Raw genomic sequence first — 17,274 nt, forward strand, 5'->3', positions numbered from 1 at the left:
ATATTAGAAAAGTAAAAAAATAAGATAATACTGAATTGACCGCTGACGAGGAGATACAAACACACACACACAAGATGACTTCTTTGTGCTGAAGGCTTCGCTGATCCAGCGGGCTCGCCACTAATGAGAACTTTCCCGAAACATACTGCAAAATGCGAAAGATTGAAAAAAAAAAAAAAAGAAACTACAAAAGTTGGCGACTGAAACGTGAGAAAAGAATCGATACAGCTCGTTTGCCCAACACTAAATACCAAGTCGGAACACGTGGTTACATATATGTCAGATGTTTTCTAAAACCCGAGTGTGGTCAACATCTGCAGTTCTTGCAGATCATATATATATATATATATATATATATATATATATATATATATATATATATATATATATATAATATGTAATATATATATAATATATATATATATAATATATCATATGGCTTTACGTGGCTTTTTTCGGTATGATTTTGAATGGAATTGACATTACTGACTCTGAATACCTTTCAGTGTATTCTAAACTCAACAAGCTACCGCACTTAGCACGACTGTGCCAACTAACTAGGACTAGACCGCCTAGCTAGGACTAGACCGCCTAGCAAGGTCACCTAGCAGCCTATGAGTTTGTAAATAAGCCAAAGCAGCAGGTCTGCCCTCCTGTATTGTGGGTCGGTATCTCCTGAGAAAACTGTGGACAAGAGAGTCGTTAGCAACATGTAGCTTAAGGTCTCATTTTTGGTTTACGTGACACGGGTGTGTCGGCCTTAATACAAATGTTTGTCGGTGCTATGTTTGCTCAAGTCACCCCTCGCTCAACCAACATTTTTAGCAAAGAAATCTCAAATTCAATACTAAAACGAAATCCAAAAAATATAACCATTATAAAATTTTGTTCATGTGCTTTGTAAATCATTAACAAATGCAATTTTAGGTTGAGCAATTAGCCTGAGCAAATGATCCGTTCTATTTCATTGGTCGTTATACACAGATCCGGTCGTTATAATGACACGTGTGTGTGTGTGTTCGGATGGCGCCAATGTGTTCGATGGCTGTCTGGACTGCAACAGGTGTGTGGGGTTCAAAACGGGGGTAATCATGTGTGTGTGTGTGTGTGCGTGTGTGGGTGTGTGTGTGTGGGTGTGTGTGTGTGGGTGTGTGTGTGTGTGTGTGTGTGTGTGTGTGTATGTGTGGAAGGAAAGGGGGGTGGAGGGAGGGGGGATGAGTGTGTGCTTGAAAAATTTGTTATACATGTTTGATTCATTCAGAAAATAATATTTAGTCTGGACAGATAACAGCATGGTTTAAATAGTTGTATATGCTAATTATAGAGAGGTATTACACCAGTAGACACATGTCTGATTTAGAATAAACAGGTGCGTGGATGAGCCAGGCACTGCTGTGAGGCAGACGTCTGAACAGTGAAGGAGAGTTGTCTTTTGATCCTAAGAATTTAGCAGTGCCTTACTATATTCAACTGCACATACCAAAAAAAAAATGAATTGCAGCCATTATTTATGCATAAATCTGTCGAAGACTCAATTGGAAAGACAAACGGATACAAAGACACGACAAACAGATTTTTAGTGACAACTCATGAAGTCAATACTACAGGAGGAGGAAGTGCCAGTGTTGATCGTCGAACCGTCCACACGCTCACTTCACACTGGTCTAATATTGTCACATGTTCGACTCTGTGGTCCAGGACACGTCCTTTTGATTCTGATCGTTCAGTCGACAACCACCCAAGTAAACAGTCCAGGTTTCCCTGAGGTGAAAGGGGGGTAGCCATCTTTGCAGGAAATAGCTCCTGTAATTTGTTTTCTCTCTGTCTACAGCAACTCGACAAACTTGCTCGACCCACCATAAGACAACTCAAAATCAAATATTGATCTGGAAGTAACACGTCTGGAAACGTCATCTGGACCTTATTCCACCCACAGCGGACGACAGATCTGTTTCATCACGCTGATGCTTCAGCCACTAAATAAGTTTTGAGCAATAAGAATGTGAATATAAGTTCAAATGGATAACTTAGTTGCGCCGTTTAGCTTTCAATGTGATGTAATTAAGATTAGTGGGTCATTTTCCATAACTCTTGGAGAGGAAGTTCAAGAATGGAGTGGTTTTTTTTTTAGGCTCCTTGTGGTTGTCGTGTTGATTTGACTGCTGTGTCACTGGTGCGGGTTAGCTATTGGTGGCATTGGTGCGGGTCAGCCGCTGTTGGCACTGGCACTCCTGGGGGCTAGTACACCGGCCGCCACTGTTGTGACCAGCCAAGGTAGGACAACATACACTACACAACACATAACATCAATAGGAACAATGGGCCGAGTGTGGGCGTGCTGCTGCTGACACCACCGCACAGCACACAGGACTAGCATGTTGAGGCGCCCACTGTCGCACGGGGTGGGACGGGCGCCCTCTCACTGGGAAGTCACGTGACGCGAGGTGTGGGGAATGTGCGGGCTACGCCACCCATCCTGCTGCTGCTGCTGCCGCCGACGCTGGTCAGGTGGGCGGTGCCGGGGCTCGGGGCGGTGTCCCGGGAGGCCGCGGTGCCACTGGAGACGTCCAGGGCGGCGCCGTGGGAGCCAAAGGGCCAGACACCCCCCTCAGCAAAAGCGGAGGAGGTGGGCGGCCAGATGCCACCCAGTGGTGAGTGGCCGCCCTAGGAAATCCCAAAGTTGGAGGAGCAAGCCCTTGGGTCCCTGGCGGCGGCAGTTGGGACGCTACCATGGGGGCCCAATCTCAAGACCCAGGGCCCGACAGATTTGAGGAGTCCCCGGTGTCATCATTGGAGGTGTTAGCAGCCGCAGCGGCGTTGAAATGCGGGGAAAACAAACTTCCAGATTTGGAAGAATCATCACTGATGACAGGAGTGTAGTGGAGACCCTTGTAAGACTCGAGTCCCTCGTGCGTGCCAGCCGAGAGCGGGGGAAACAACCCTTTCTTATTTTGATTCACAACACATTTTCGCATATGCTTTTCTAGTGTGGAGGCGACACTAAATGGCATATCACAAAACCGACAGCGGTACACATCTTTCCCCATGCGGCCGTGCGTTTTCATGTGTCGCGTTAGCTTTGAACTTTGCGCACATGCATAACTACAGAGGTCGCACTTGTAGGGCTTCTCGCCCGTGTGAGACCGTCGGTGAACTGTTAGATTCGAGCAGTTTTTGAACACTTTACCACAGAATTCGCATGTGTCATTCCTTCGGCTCTCTTTCTTTGGTGGGGGCACGAGAGAGAGAGGCGTCCCTGGTGCAGAACTTGTGCCTGGTTTGGGCAGACACACCGGAACATCACCAGGCTTAATGGGCCCCTCCGTCAGCAGTTTACGGTGCAAAAAGTTCGCTTCTGACGTTGGCAGACCGGGGAACAAGTCTTTGGGTGAACCCGTTCCTGCCAGATTGGGAAGCCATAGTCCTGCATATAAGCTTCCATCCCTCTGGGCTTGGACTAAGCGTTTCTGAGCATCGTAAGGGTTATCGAACGCGCCCAGAAGCGTTTGGTGGGCCACATCTAGCGTTGGTTGGCTACCCATTAACCCTTTCGTCAGATCGTCCCGTAACTTCAACTTCTCTATCCCGTTCGTGTGGATTTTCTCACCGTCTTTACCAATGATGTGGTGGTGGTGGTGGTGGGTAAGACGACCGGATTCTTTAAGTGCCTGATGATAAGCCTCGCTGTAGGCAGAGATGCTCGTCAGGCCGAACTTATCCATGAGTTCCCCAACGACTGACTTTTGTTGGTCTCCCCTGGTCATCTTGTGGTTGTCTGCGGTGCTGGACGACACGCTCTGAGAGGTGGGCACTGAGGTAATCTTAGAGGTAGTGGAGAGATCTTCGGGCTCATCGTCTTCGATGTCGTCTTCTACAATGTCTTCTTCTTCCTCGTCCCCGCTATCACAAATAGAAGGATTGTCGTCGTCGTCATCTATTTCCTCATCCTCCTCCTCTTCCTCTTCCTCCTCTTCCTCGTCAATATCGTCCTCGGTCTGAGGGCGTGAGGAGTCTGGAGAATTAGTTTCCGTGCTTGAACTCTTCTTGTGCGCCTTCATGTGCAGGCGTAATTTTTGGGGTGTGGGTAATGTTTCTTGGCACCTGGGGCAGCGGAAGTCCTTCTCGCCAGTGTGGAGCCGCTGGTGGATGGCGAGGTTGCTCTCCCACCGGAAGCACTTGCAGCAGGTCATGCACTTGAAGCGTCGCTCCTGCACCATCAAGGCTGGATCAGTACGGGTGGAAGTGGGCGTCTGGGAGGGCGCTAGACTAGAGGGTGTGGGTGCATTGGGCGAGGCGAAGGGTGGCGTTGGGAGCGGCTTGCGGGGCGAGGTCGAGCTAGTGGGACTGGTCGTGCCTGCCAGTTGCCTCAGTCGCTGAGAGTAGAAGTCAAGATTGGGATCTCCGCCTGAAGTTAAGGGCGTGGGCGCCGCATGGCGGGGTGCACCCAGCCCTGGGTCAAGAAAGGGCGGCCGTTCGAACGGAGGAGGGAGTAGTCCGGGATTAAGACGCAGCCCCTCCTGCAGGAGCTGATCCATGCGAAAGTCGTGTCCCGGCCGCATGAAGGGCGGGGTGAGACCTGGCGGGAAGGGCGCACGTCCGTCCCCAAGAGGTACCCGAAGGAGGTTGAAGGGGTGGTTGGGGTCGAGTAGGGGTGCGTTCACAGGTGGATGGGGAGGCAGGGGCGTCGCGCCCGATGTCACCGGTGGTGTGATTTTACTCAAATCCACTTTGGATAGATCCACTTTTGTAATATCCACTTTGCTGAGGTCGACCTTGGAGGGGTCGAGCAGCTGGAGTGGCGGTGGGTGAGGCCCCGAAGCAGTGGGTGCTGTGGAGGACACCGACGCCAGTGGAGAGGAATGAGACGGCCTGGGCATCCCTGGAGGCGTGGAGGGCGTGGAGACGGGCGTGCACCCAGGTGCCTCCTGGTAGATGATGATGCCGTGCGAAGACTGGACGTGCTGCACCAGCGACCAGGCTGACCCCAGCACGGCGCCGCAGGTCCCACACACGTACCGCGCAGGCTCTGTAACACAAGGCACCAGTTAGTATGGTCTCGGGCTCCAGTCACACAATTAACATGGCATGAACTCACATGAGTCCTCTGGAAACATTTGTAAACATACACAAATAATTCATGATGGAAGTCCTACAAAATTGCATGTCAATATGTTCATATATCATTTTCAGAGTAAATTATATATTCCAAATAGTGTGTAAATAAAAATATATTTCATGAGCACTTTCTTATTATCTATAAAAAAACACACATGAGCATATACGACATATATATATATATATATATATATATATATATATATATATATATATATATATATATATATATATATATATATATATATATATATATAAACCCAACTTCCAGAGTCCACCCCGCCATCAAGAGTACTCATAAGGAGTCCAGCGAAGCACTAAGGGAGGACCAAGAGAGTCCAACCGAGTACTAACGAGACACTACAGGGAGTCCAGCCCACCACCAAGAGAGGACCCACAAGGCCAGTGCCGCCCACAGCCAATCTACCGCACCTCCCGCGAGACATCATCGCCCTGTCGATACAATTCTACCATGAAAGGACAATGCAATTTCCACTCGCCTCTGCTGCCTACTTATACAACTGACCAAGGATAATGCATCAGGCCGGAGGAAGGACCCATGCCGCGTCTCGACCTGTACCAACTGACCCTCATCATCTCGCTCCCGTGCCTCAGGCTTGACCTAACTTTAAACCAAGTTGATCTCTCACGCTTCTATCCAAGCATTGATTCAGTATCCGGGTACCGAGAGAGAGAGAATGATGAGCATCTTAGCAGGGAAGATATGCAACCAGAAAGAGAAGGTGTGGGTGCAGGGGTTGGGACGAGCAACTGAATGTCCCGTGGGGATTCCTCCCATCCCCATCACCCCTCCCCCCCCCCCCTCCACCCATCCCAACCCCTCCCTCCCACACCACACAACAAACTCCACCAAACTTTCCAGACACCGTCCAATAAACACATTCACGTGGTTCCTTCCCTTTTGGGCTAAATATACACCGAGGATATTTTGAACCAGTCAAACACACACACACACACATACTTAAACTTTCCTCGCACAGTTTGGATTAATAATTCCAGCATTTTTGTGCATAACCTTGCAGGCCCTCGGCATAATGCTGACGCATGTTTGACATCCGGTAATGTTACCAGCCCGACCAACTAGGAAGCCGTGGCGTACTTGGGGATATACAGAAACAAAAAATACTTTAAATAAAACAGATATTCAGCAAGTATATCCAGGAGTGGTGGCTTGCGCTCGTGGTGAATATAACTCGTCTCTGTTCTCAGTCCTTGGGTCTCCTCCCCTCTGTCTCTATCTCTGTCTCTCTCCTTTCTCTCTCTCTCTCCTTTCTCTCTCTCTCTCCTTTCTCTCTCTCCTTTCTCTCTCTCTCCTTTCTCTCTCTCTCCTTTCTCTCTCTCTCTCTCCTTTCTCTCTCTCTCTCTCCTTTCTCTCTCTCTCTCTCCTTTCTCTCTCTCTCTCTCCTTTCTCTCTCTCTCCTTTCTCTCTCTCTCTCTCCTTTCTCTCTCTCTCCTTTCTCTCTCTCTCTCTCCTTTCTCTCTCTCTCTCCTTTCTCTCTCTCTCTCTCCTTTCTCTCTCTCTCCTTTCTCTCTCTCTCTCTCCTTTCTCTCTCTCTCTCTCCTTTCTCTCTCTCTCTCTCCTTTCTCTCTCTCTCTCCTTTCTCTCTCTCTCTCTCTCTCTCTCTCTCTCTCTCTCTCTCTCTCTCTCTCTCTCTCTCTCTCTCTCTCTCCTCCTCTCTTTTCTCTCTCCCCCTCTCCTTTCTCTCTTTTCTCTCTCTCTCTCTCTCTCTCTCCCTCCCCTTTCTCTTTCCCCCTCTCTTCCTTCTCTCTTTCTCTCTCTCCTAGCGTCACAGTCCTCCCCCCCCTAGCGTCAAAGTCCTCCCCCCTACCGTCACAGTCCTCCCCCTAGCGTCACAGTCCTCCCCCTCTAGCGTCACAGTCCTCCCCCCTAGCGTCACAGTCCTCCCCCCTAGCGTCACAGTCCTCCCCCCTAGCGTCACAGTCCTCCCCCCTAGCGTCACAGTCCTCCCCCCTAGCGTCACAGTCCTCCCCCCCCTAGCGTCACAGTCCTCCCCCCCCTAGCGTCACAGTCCTCCCCCCCTAGCGTCACAGTCCTCCCCCCCTAGCGTCACAGTCCTCCCCCCAGCGTCACAGTCCCCCCCCTCTACCGTCACAGTCCTCCCCCCCCACTAGCGTCACAGTCCTCCCCCCAGCGTCACAGTCCCCCCCCTCTACCGTCACAGTACTCCCCCCCCCTAGCGTCACAGTACTCCCCCCCCCTAGCGTCACAGTACTCCCCCCCCTAGCGTCACTGTACTCCCCCCCCTAGCGTCACAGTACTCCCCCGGCACCACTACACGCTTGTCGGAGTTATCATACGTGAGATTATCCAAACAAAAAACTGTCCTCAGATTATATCCATTTCCTACGTGACTGACGGCGGACCTTGACGTCACTTGGTAAGTTTAGTGATGTCTATATACCTGGAGGAAGGATGTCTTGTGCACGAGGGAGGGAGGGATTGTGCACGAGGGAGGGAGGGAGGGATTGTGCACGAGGGAGGGAGGGAGGGATTGTGCACGAGGGAGGGAGGGTGCGAGTATGGATTGTGTGATGAGTGGGTGACACGAGTAGCCCAGCTAGGATCTTGCAGGATGTGCTGACGCTGACTACAGCTGGTGGATGTGTTACACCCGTCTCCTTGCAGCCATAGTGCTCCGACTTGAAGGAGAGGGGGGGGGGGGGGTCTAGGGCTAAGGTGTAAGGAGGAGGAGGTGGGGACGGGGGGAGGGGGTCAGCCTGCGTTGAAGGGAAGGGAAGGGAAGGGAAGGGAAGGGAAGGGAAGGGAAGGGAAGGGAAGGGAAGGGAAGAGAAGGGAAGAGAAGGAAGGGAAAGAGGGAGAGAAACACTAGAGGTCACGTGGCAAAGGTCTACTGCGCATGTGTGACGTCTCCCTCCCCCCCCCCCCCTCCCCCTCCCCCTCCTATATCAACCTCTCCGGGGTCTACATACATCCCTCCCCCTCTACCCCCCCCCTTTCACTGTACATCCACCTGGCTGGGGACAGTTGCTTTTCACCGTCGTCTTTCAACGCGACGGTTGAGCGAGGACGGTGCAGGCAACGCCCCCTTACTAATTACCTTCGGCGGTGATCTGCTCTCACACACACACACACACACACACACACAGTTATTTCAATCTATTTTTCCCTGAGGGAATTTATGGTTCTCATTTATTCCAGTGGGAATTTTGGCCATATAATTCCCCCTATATATGTGGCGCCGATCACTCAGCTACGTGTGTGTGTGTGTGTGTGTGTATTATTATGAAGGGAGATATAATTAATATTTGTTTCTACAATTAATGAATATGGGGTTCCAGGCTGTGGGCGGAAGGCCCCTTGTAATTTGTTTAATAATTAATTAAAATTTGCTTACTAATTTATTAGCAATAGTCCAGTTATTATTGTTATTACAAAATGATTATATATACCAATTATTTGTAAAAATACTAATTTAAATAATATATACTAATATAGTTGTAATAATTATCATAATGTTATCACCAACTTCCTTATGTGATCTAAGGGTTAACAAAATAGAAATATGCCGTAATGGGAATATTGGAAATAATTCACCCCCCCCCCCCACTAAACTACCCCATAACTTAATCACAGAACCAGTACACTAAAAAGATGATGATTTTCGAGCATGATATTGATGATTTTAGATCACCCGGGCAGTTAATACAACCACTACGAGTCTAGAAGGTGAGGGGGCATGAAGAATTGGGACGCTAATTACTAATAGTGTAGCACTATCACTAATAGTGTAGCACTATTACTAATAGTGTAGCACTATTACTAATAGTGTAGCACTATCACTAATAGTGTAGCACTATTACTAATAGTGTAGCACTATTACTAATAGTGTAGCACTATCACTAATAGTGTAGCACTATCACTAATAGTGTAGCACTATCACTAATAGTGGAGCACTATTACTACGCCAAATATACACCAGAACCTCTATAGTGTATAAGCCCCCCAACACCTACCCCCCCCCCCTCCCCATCCCTATCCCACCTCCCATCCCTCTGCATCTCTCCCCTCTTGTCACAATTCGCTTGTCATAACTTCCCCTCTTCTTCAACCCTTCCACTTTCAGAAATAAGTCATTACGAACTGGCGAATGGTAATCTGCTTTAATTATCAGTTCCTCACATTGGTTTGATTTGTGACTAATGGGTCGTAGTTCAACACCCAGGTGTAATACTGGTGTCATATCGTATTGATGTAGTATTGATGTTTGTCAACACAAACATCAACCAATCATAGTTTGACAATTGGCATTGACGGACATCAACGCGGGCATCAATGGGTTAGGTTTTCAAACGCGAGCATTATAGTGCATTTGCAGTTCAACAAAGGCATTAGGGAGGTCAACTCGGTATATGAATATTAAAACGTGAGGGAAGGCCGCGTTATGAGGCTGAGGACGCTTAAGCCTCATAACATTGCCTTGGCAACGCTGTCTTTCAAGCGACGCGGCAACATCCGCGTCGCTGCAGAATTGACTTTGGTTTCGCATTTTTTGAAAATCCCATTGGAATCTCGGCCCACTCTTTTTTTTCGGGGGGGGGGGGGAGGAGGGGAAGCTCTCACTCTCTCTCTCTCTCTCACACACACACACACACACACACACACACACACACACACACACACACACACACACACAGGAAGCTTCTACTCAGATATAGACATAAATAAACCTATAGACCAAGTTCATAACTGTTGTGTCTGGCCATAATCAACAACGTTGGAAAGCTCTATATAATCACTCTCTCTTATCTAAAACAAACACGTAGTTACAGGAATTTCATTTCCAATAAAATGTAAACGCAAAAAAAAAATAAAAAAAATAGATACAGTCGTTTGATAAAAAAAAGATAAAATAACCTTAAATCTACTGCACAACGCGGATTTATTTATTCAGCGGAGCGAGCAGCGGGGGTTGTGTTGCGGTGAGGCGGCGTCTGGCCGCAGAGGGGCGCTGGTGGCGTGTCCGTTCCAGGATGCTGCCAGCCCCCAGGAAGCCTCGGTATGGTCAGCGACGCTATATAGCGCAAGGACGAGGGGAAAGGGGCAAGGGGACGAAGTATGGTGTGACAGGGAGGACGGAGGATAGGGTGAGATGGAGGGGATGAGGAAACCAGTTGGAAAAGGCGGGATATGAGGAGGAGAGAGAGAGAGAGAGAGAGAGAGAGAAGAATGGTGTGGAAGGAAGGGGGGTAGCCGAAGATTGAGAGGGGGGGGATAGGGGCAGAGAAACGGAGATGAAGAAGGTTAGGAAGGAGGGACGGAAGGAGTAGAAAGGAAAGCAGCTGGAGGAAGATAGAAGAAGGGAAGGGTGGGGGGGGGGAGGTTATCTTGAGAGGATTTCGGGGCTTAGCGTCCCCGCGGCCCGGTCCTCGACCAGGCCTACTTTTTGTTACACGCCCCCCGGGAAGCAGCCCGTAGCAGCTGTTAAACTCCCGAGTACCTATTTACTGCTAGGTGAACAGGCGCATCAGGGTGAAAGAAACTCTGCCTATTTGTTTCCGTCTCCACCGGGGATCGAACCCGGAACCTCAGGACTACGAATCCGAAGCGCTGTCTACTCACCTGCCAGGGCCCCATAAAAGCATGGTTCCTTAGCTGCAAATTATGCAGCATTATCAGACGCCGGCATTAGCAGACGCCGGCATTAGCAGACGCCGGCATTAGCAGACGCCAGCGTGAGCAGACGCCGGCATTAGCAGACGCCGGCATTAGCAGACGCTAGCATTAGCAGACGCCGGCGTGAGCAAACGCCGGCGTGAGCAGACGCCGGCGTGAGCAGACGCCGGCGTGAGCAGACGCCGGCGTGAGCAGACGTCGGCGTGAGCAGACGCCAGCATGAGCAAGCAGAGTGACCACTACGACCCATCATTGACAGCAGCGCCCGACATTGCTCTCACAAACCCGTTTGGTTAGCTTAGGTTAATTACGCTATGTTAATTAGGTTAAACAGTTTGTTACGGGCAGTAAACGGAACCTTGCAACAGGCGGCTACGTAACCCCGTTGCCAACCATCGCATACTGTTACATTTACATCGTGTTACATTATGTTAGAAAACTTAACGTCACGTTAATCTCTCTCTCTCCAAATATCTATATACAACAGATAACAACAATACAATATCCAAAACAATGATTAACTAGCGCTATCTTCTTGATAATTGTTACAATTATGTGCATTATTATATAAAAAAAATCATAATTACATTTTCATCGCACCAGATTTTCTATTTAAAAGTTGCGAAGACAAAATTACCCTAAGAATTATTAAGGCAAATTACTGTTTTTCTTTTGTCTTGATATTCAATTACCACACGTTAAATACTTGACGGAATGAAATCATACGTGCTTGTTATATTTCCTTTAGTGATTAAATGTCAGTTTAATTCCTAATCCAGATGAAAAGATTCTATTTCTCCCTTCCTTTGAGGAGAGAGAGAGAGAGAGAGAGAGAGAGAGAGAGAGAGAGAGAGAGAGAGAGAGAGAGAGCGCTTTATAGTCGTATAATTCCCACTTTTTTAATGTGTTGGTCTAGTTGATGAACCAATACACTAGCCTCAAGTATCCACCCCATCCCTTATCTATATCCATCTCGACTATCCTGCACCCAACCACTTGGGCTGGACGGTAGAGCGACGGTCTCGCTTCATGCAGATCGGCGTTCAATCCCAGACCGTCCAAGTGGATGGGGCACCATTCCTTAACCCCCGTCCCATCCCAAATCCTTATCCTGACCCCTTCCCAGTGCTATACAGTCGTAATGGCTTGGCGCTTTCCCTTGATAATTCCTTCCTTCGACTATCCTGCCCCCTCTATCCCCCTCCCCCTCGCCTCACCCTCCTGTTCCACTAGTAACCAGGTGAGTATAAGCCAGCCAGGTACTGGTCCCCTGGGGTAATAACACACAAGGGCCCCCCGGGGGTTCTCTACTGTTCCTCTCCTCTCAGTTTTATTTTGGATTTTATTTTGCCGTTGGACGATATCCGAGGGGGAGGGGGTGGGGGGGGGGAGAAACAAGTGGCGGTGGAGTCGTGGGGGTGGATATTGGACATGTCATTCCGCATGCCACACATACCTCCTGCCAATCTCTTGCGATATACCAAAACACGGTCGGTCGGTCGGTCGGTCGGTCGGTACGTCGGTCGGACGGTCGGACGAACGAACGGTCGTGGGGAAGCCGGACTTCCTCACTTCATAACCATCGAGAACAGGTCCAAGTTGACTGGATTTTATACCTTTTCTATATAGTTTTTGCATTATGTTCTTCCTCTTTCTGGTTTCGCTTACCGTCTTCAAGAGAGGTTTCCAGCCTGTAAGAATCTGGCTTCAGCTTAAATATTTGCAATATTCTATTGTTTCGACTTTGTTCAAAAGCTTCCCCCCTCCTACCCCCCCCCCTGTTAAAAAAAAGTGTATGTTGGTTTGGATTACACTTGATGAAGAATTCGTAAATTGTTATTGTATTGGATATATTCAAAGGAATTTCAGACATTGTCTATTGACTTTGAACCTGATCGTGCGAAGGTTTGGATCACTCTAAGGACAAAGTTTCCAGCTCTTCAGGCTCTAGTTTTCCAGGATAGAATTCGAAACTGTATATTGGATTCTTCATTTTATTCTTTAGTAATACAACTAATAATGTACTCCAATAACGAGAACAATAATGAACACGACAAACAACAAGAACAGCCCGATAATTACTCTTAACAAAAGGCTCCAGCAAATTGCCGATACTAAAAAGTAAACAAAGAAACTAAGTCTTGGCGCAACTCGGCAAGAGGTCTGCAAATTAGGGAAGCAGGCCGTGGACTCCCGACCCAAACAAAGCCACGTTATGCGCTCAACTTGTTTAATCGTGTCTGGAACAAGTTTACCTCGCCCGCCAATAAGAAACTTGCGTTGCTAGCCAGCCAGTGTGGCAAAGGGGGGATCCTTCCCCCTTTGTGTAAGACAGCCACGTCTAGTTTTTATTTGTAATGAATTTTATTAATTAATCTTGACCTCTACCATCTCTCTCTCTCTCTCTACCCATTATCTACCACACTGATAGATACTGTGGTCCTAGAGAATGTCGTTCACATATAAAACCGAGTACTGGTTCACCAGTGAAGTGAACCAGGTTCACTAGTGATCCTGTACACCAGTAGAGTGACAGTTGAGAGGCGGGAGCAGAGAACCGAAGCTCTTTGCTCCCGCAAGCACAATAAGGCGAGTTCGCGCGGGGCCTTCCAGAACAACACTTAGCGATCCTCCGCACACCGGTCAACCCCAGACTCTTCGTCTTCCAAGTCATGTGGACGAACGTGAGACACAATTATCGTGTAATGCACTCGTCGCTTTTCACGCCCTCCTCACAGGTCACTCCCCTCCCCTCCCTCCATTTAATGCCCCCCCCCCCCTCATGAGACCCCCCATGGGAACCCCCCCCCCTCCCTCCCCGTTACAAGAGAACCCACATCCATAAACTCCTGATTTTGGAGGGGAAGAAGGAGGAGGAGGGAAGGGGAGGGGTTGCTAAGTGTGTTGTAACCTCTTAGGGTCGTGAGAGTACTGATTAACGACGCTGTTTCAGGAGGGAGGGGGGGGGGGGCGGAGATCTCGCATGATGAAGATAATGTTGGTGGTGACGACGGGACTACGAAGAGGTGACGGTCAAATGATGCGAGAGGGAGACGCTGGAAACAGACACACACAGACAGACATACAGACAGATACAGACGAAGCGAAACGGAATCTTGATTACACTTGCCACGTAAACAAACTTGGAAGACAGGCTGGAGACCAAAGCGTCCAGGCTTCACAAGGGGGAAGAGACTTGGAAAGACCCAATGTTGGCCAGTGCGGATGTAACGCTTCGAACGCTCTACGAAACTCTGTATACACATCTCTCTCTCTCTCTCCCCCCTACGGAACCTCCGGGCCCCGGCCTGTGCTGGTGGCAGCGGTCGCACTCTGGTCAGCCTCCTGCATGCGTGTGGCGGAGGGGTGGGAGGGAGGAGGGGTGTTATAATCATAACCTTCCTCAAGTAAATCTGAATTACACTGATGCTACAGACATTCTGCCTTCCCCCCTCTCCCCCCAGCACACCTGCAGCCTCCTCCACCCCTCCCCCAGCACACCTGCAGCCTCCTCCACCCCTCCCCCAGCACACCTGAAGCCTCCTCCAACCCCTTCCTCTCCCCCTAACACCACCTGGGAGACCCTCCTACTCCCCCGCCCATCTCCAGTCAGTTATCTCTCACTCTCTGCTCTGTTGCCTTTGCCGCTGCTCGCGGTCGCCACATGTCGATGTCTTGCACCCATTATTCCATTTTTTCCCCCCCTCTTCTCGCGTCTAAGCTCGCAATATGTTAGTCTCCGTCAACTTCTGACTTGCTTCCTAAAATGATGAGCCATTATCGTTCTTTTAACTATTATCCAATTTTTTATTCGTGTTAATTGTGTTCCTTTCTGCTGCAGGTTTCATTACTTTTGTTTTTTTAAATGGGGGGATTAAAGAAGGAAAATGGATTGTTTCTTCCTGGTTTGCTTCTATGATGCCTTTGATGGCATGTCTCTGTGGATGTAGGGAGGGAGGTGGATCTGGACGCTACAACCCAAAGTGGGTCTCTGCCGACGAACCCAAAGTGGGTCTATGTTGAAGAACCCAAAGTGGGTATATGCTGAAAAACCCAAAGTGGGTCTATGCCGAGGAACCCACAGCGGGTCTGGGCTCCTCTTTAATTGGTGCTTTGGATTCACAATATCGTTTTGCATGTTCAAGGTGAAGTTTGGACTTTACAACACTGAAATCAGTGTTACTAAGCAGCGTGGGAGCATGAGTATTTATGCTTGAAAAATGTTCAAGATTTGCATCACATTTAAAGAGAGAGAGAACCAGCCAGGAAGACTTACTTTACTTACAACTCTTTATAACTTGTCTTGTGAATGTGTAAGCCCAGTGTAATTGGTTTTAAGTATTTAAGGACATTCTGAAGGATTGTATTGTTTAATAATTTAGTTTTTTTCCCTTTAAACATCCCAGTAAGATCAAACACCAAACAATGAGCAAGTGAAATAGGTACCTGGGTGTTAGTCAGCTGTCACGGGCTGCTTCCTGGGGGTGGAGGCCTGGTCGAGGACCGGGCCGCGGGGGACACTAAAGCCCCGAAATCATCTCAAGATAACCTCAAGATAAGTGCCCCACTAAATAAAAAAAAGAAGAGTTTTCTTTCAAGACACAAGATAAATTCCCTTAGTCAGCATTGCCTCCTCATCACGACATCCTTGGCCGCGCTGCAAGTTAAGACGGCCTCGGACATCCGTGATGAATGGTGAGGCTGGCCCAGAGGTGGGTGAAGGGGGGCGAAGATGAACCTTTATGCAGGCGATGAGTCACAATAACGTGGCTAAAGTATGTTGACCAGACCACACACTAGAAGGTGAAGGGACGACGACGTTTCGGTCCGTCTTGGACCATTTTCAAGTCGACTTGAGAATGGTCCAGGACGGACCGAAACGTCGTCGTCCTTCGCCTTCAAGTGTGTGGTCTGGTCAAGATGAACCTTTCGCTACGACTCGGTCTACGACTCGTCATTATCCCTGGACTTGTCGAGTCGATATTCAATAACGCGCGCTGGCGCAGCGGTATAGAGGCGTTTGAACGCATGTGTGTGTGTGTCTCGACTTCTTCACGCATGCTGCTGGGGTCTGAGAATTGTCGAGATAGCGGGGTGTGTAGCGGAAATGATGTTCGCGTCGACGGTAGCGGGTGTGCGCGCGCGTGTGTTTGTGTGGGGGGGGGGGGGGGCGTGTAGGTGTTGTGGCGGCGGCGTGGGGAGGAGGGGGGGGGGGGTGATTACGGGGTGTGGGTCGTAAGTAAACACTGATTACCCAACCAGTCATTAGGCAAATGTGACGATCTTGGAGGGGCTTGCCATTTTTATTTCCTCTGAACTTCCACCTCCGCAACGTCCCCCCTCCCCTCCCCTCTTCCCCCCCTCCCCTCTCCCCTTCATCAGGTCATCCCATCCCTGAAGCATCTGCCACAGACAAGTCTGCGTGTTTCCTGTGAGAGAACAGCAGACACCACTAAAACGGTGATTTACTGTGCTTATAAATAAACCCGAATATCCACGTTAATATTCTTCCCACGCGCAATCCTTATTGGCATGCACGCACACGCACGCGCGCACACACACACACACACACACACACACACACACACACACACACACACACACACACACACACACACACACACACACTCACTAAACTGGCAGAACACAGTATACCACCACCGATTGATGAAGATTAAGCCACAAAAGAGGCGGCACGGGCATGAATAGCCCGTAAACAATACTACCCTGTTGTTGATGTTGTTGTTATAGATTCAGATTTACCTCGGCCAGATTTGGATAATACTGCACGTCTCCAAAACCCGACTCGGAGCGTCGGCTATCCGTCCGTTGTCCTCGTCGAGACCCAACTTTAGTTTAGGGTAGGTTCGGGGGCCAGCCAGGTATATATAGTGCCCTGCGGGGTGCCCCATTGGGTACCTGGCTGGCTACATGACAACCCGCCATACTCTCAAGGTCCTGCCTGGGCCCCGCACCCCGTCTCTGGCCCGCACCATTCACGCACCCCTCTCATGGTAACTATTTTGACTTGTGTCTCCTGTAATGTTACTGTAAACCTAAAAGGCTCTTTAAGGGCAGCTGCAGCGATGGCAGGAGTGGTAGTGATGGTGGTGGTGGTGGTGGTCGATGTGGTAGTTACACAAGTGGTGGTGGTGGTGGTGGTCGTCGTGGTGGTGGTGGTCGTGGTGGTGGTGGTGGTCGTGGTGGTGGTGGTGGTCGTGGTGGTGGTGGTGGTCGTGGTGGTGGTGGTGGTGTTCGGTGTGGTAGTTACACAAGTGGTGGTGGTAGTTGTGGTGGTCGTGTTCGGTGTGGTAGTTACACAAGTGGTGGTGGTGATGGTGGTCGTGTTCGGTGTGGTAGTTACACAAGTGGTGGTGGTGATGGTGGTCGTGTTCGGTGTGGTAGTTACACAAGTGGTGGTGATTGTCGATTAGAGACGACAGAGGAGGTGGTGGTACTGCAGGCGGCCAGCCGTGGCTTGT

General features: G+C 49.4%; 1 protein-coding gene and 1 long non-coding RNA gene across 2 annotated transcripts in view; one reads left to right on the forward strand and one right to left on the reverse strand.

Annotated features, from left to right (window-relative positions):
* LOC138369365 (uncharacterized) overlaps positions 1-17,274 on the forward strand; it is a 282,936-nt gene that overhangs the window by 120,542 nt on the left and 145,120 nt on the right. The gene's annotated exons all lie outside the window — the stretch shown is intronic.
* Positions 425-17,274, reverse strand: part of LOC123754905 (B-cell lymphoma/leukemia 11A) — a 107,008-nt gene continuing 90,158 nt past the window's right edge. The window contains exon 3 of the mRNA XM_069332774.1: positions 425-5,026. Coding sequence (XP_069188875.1) covers positions 2,745-5,026 — 2,282 coding nt within the window. The 3' untranslated portion in view covers positions 425-2,744. The remainder of the gene's footprint in view (positions 5,027-17,274) is intronic.

Source organism: Procambarus clarkii, chromosome 28 (genome assembly GCF_040958095.1).
Source record: "Procambarus clarkii isolate CNS0578487 chromosome 28, FALCON_Pclarkii_2.0, whole genome shotgun sequence".
Lineage (NCBI taxonomy): Eukaryota > Metazoa > Arthropoda > Malacostraca > Decapoda > Cambaridae > Procambarus > Procambarus clarkii.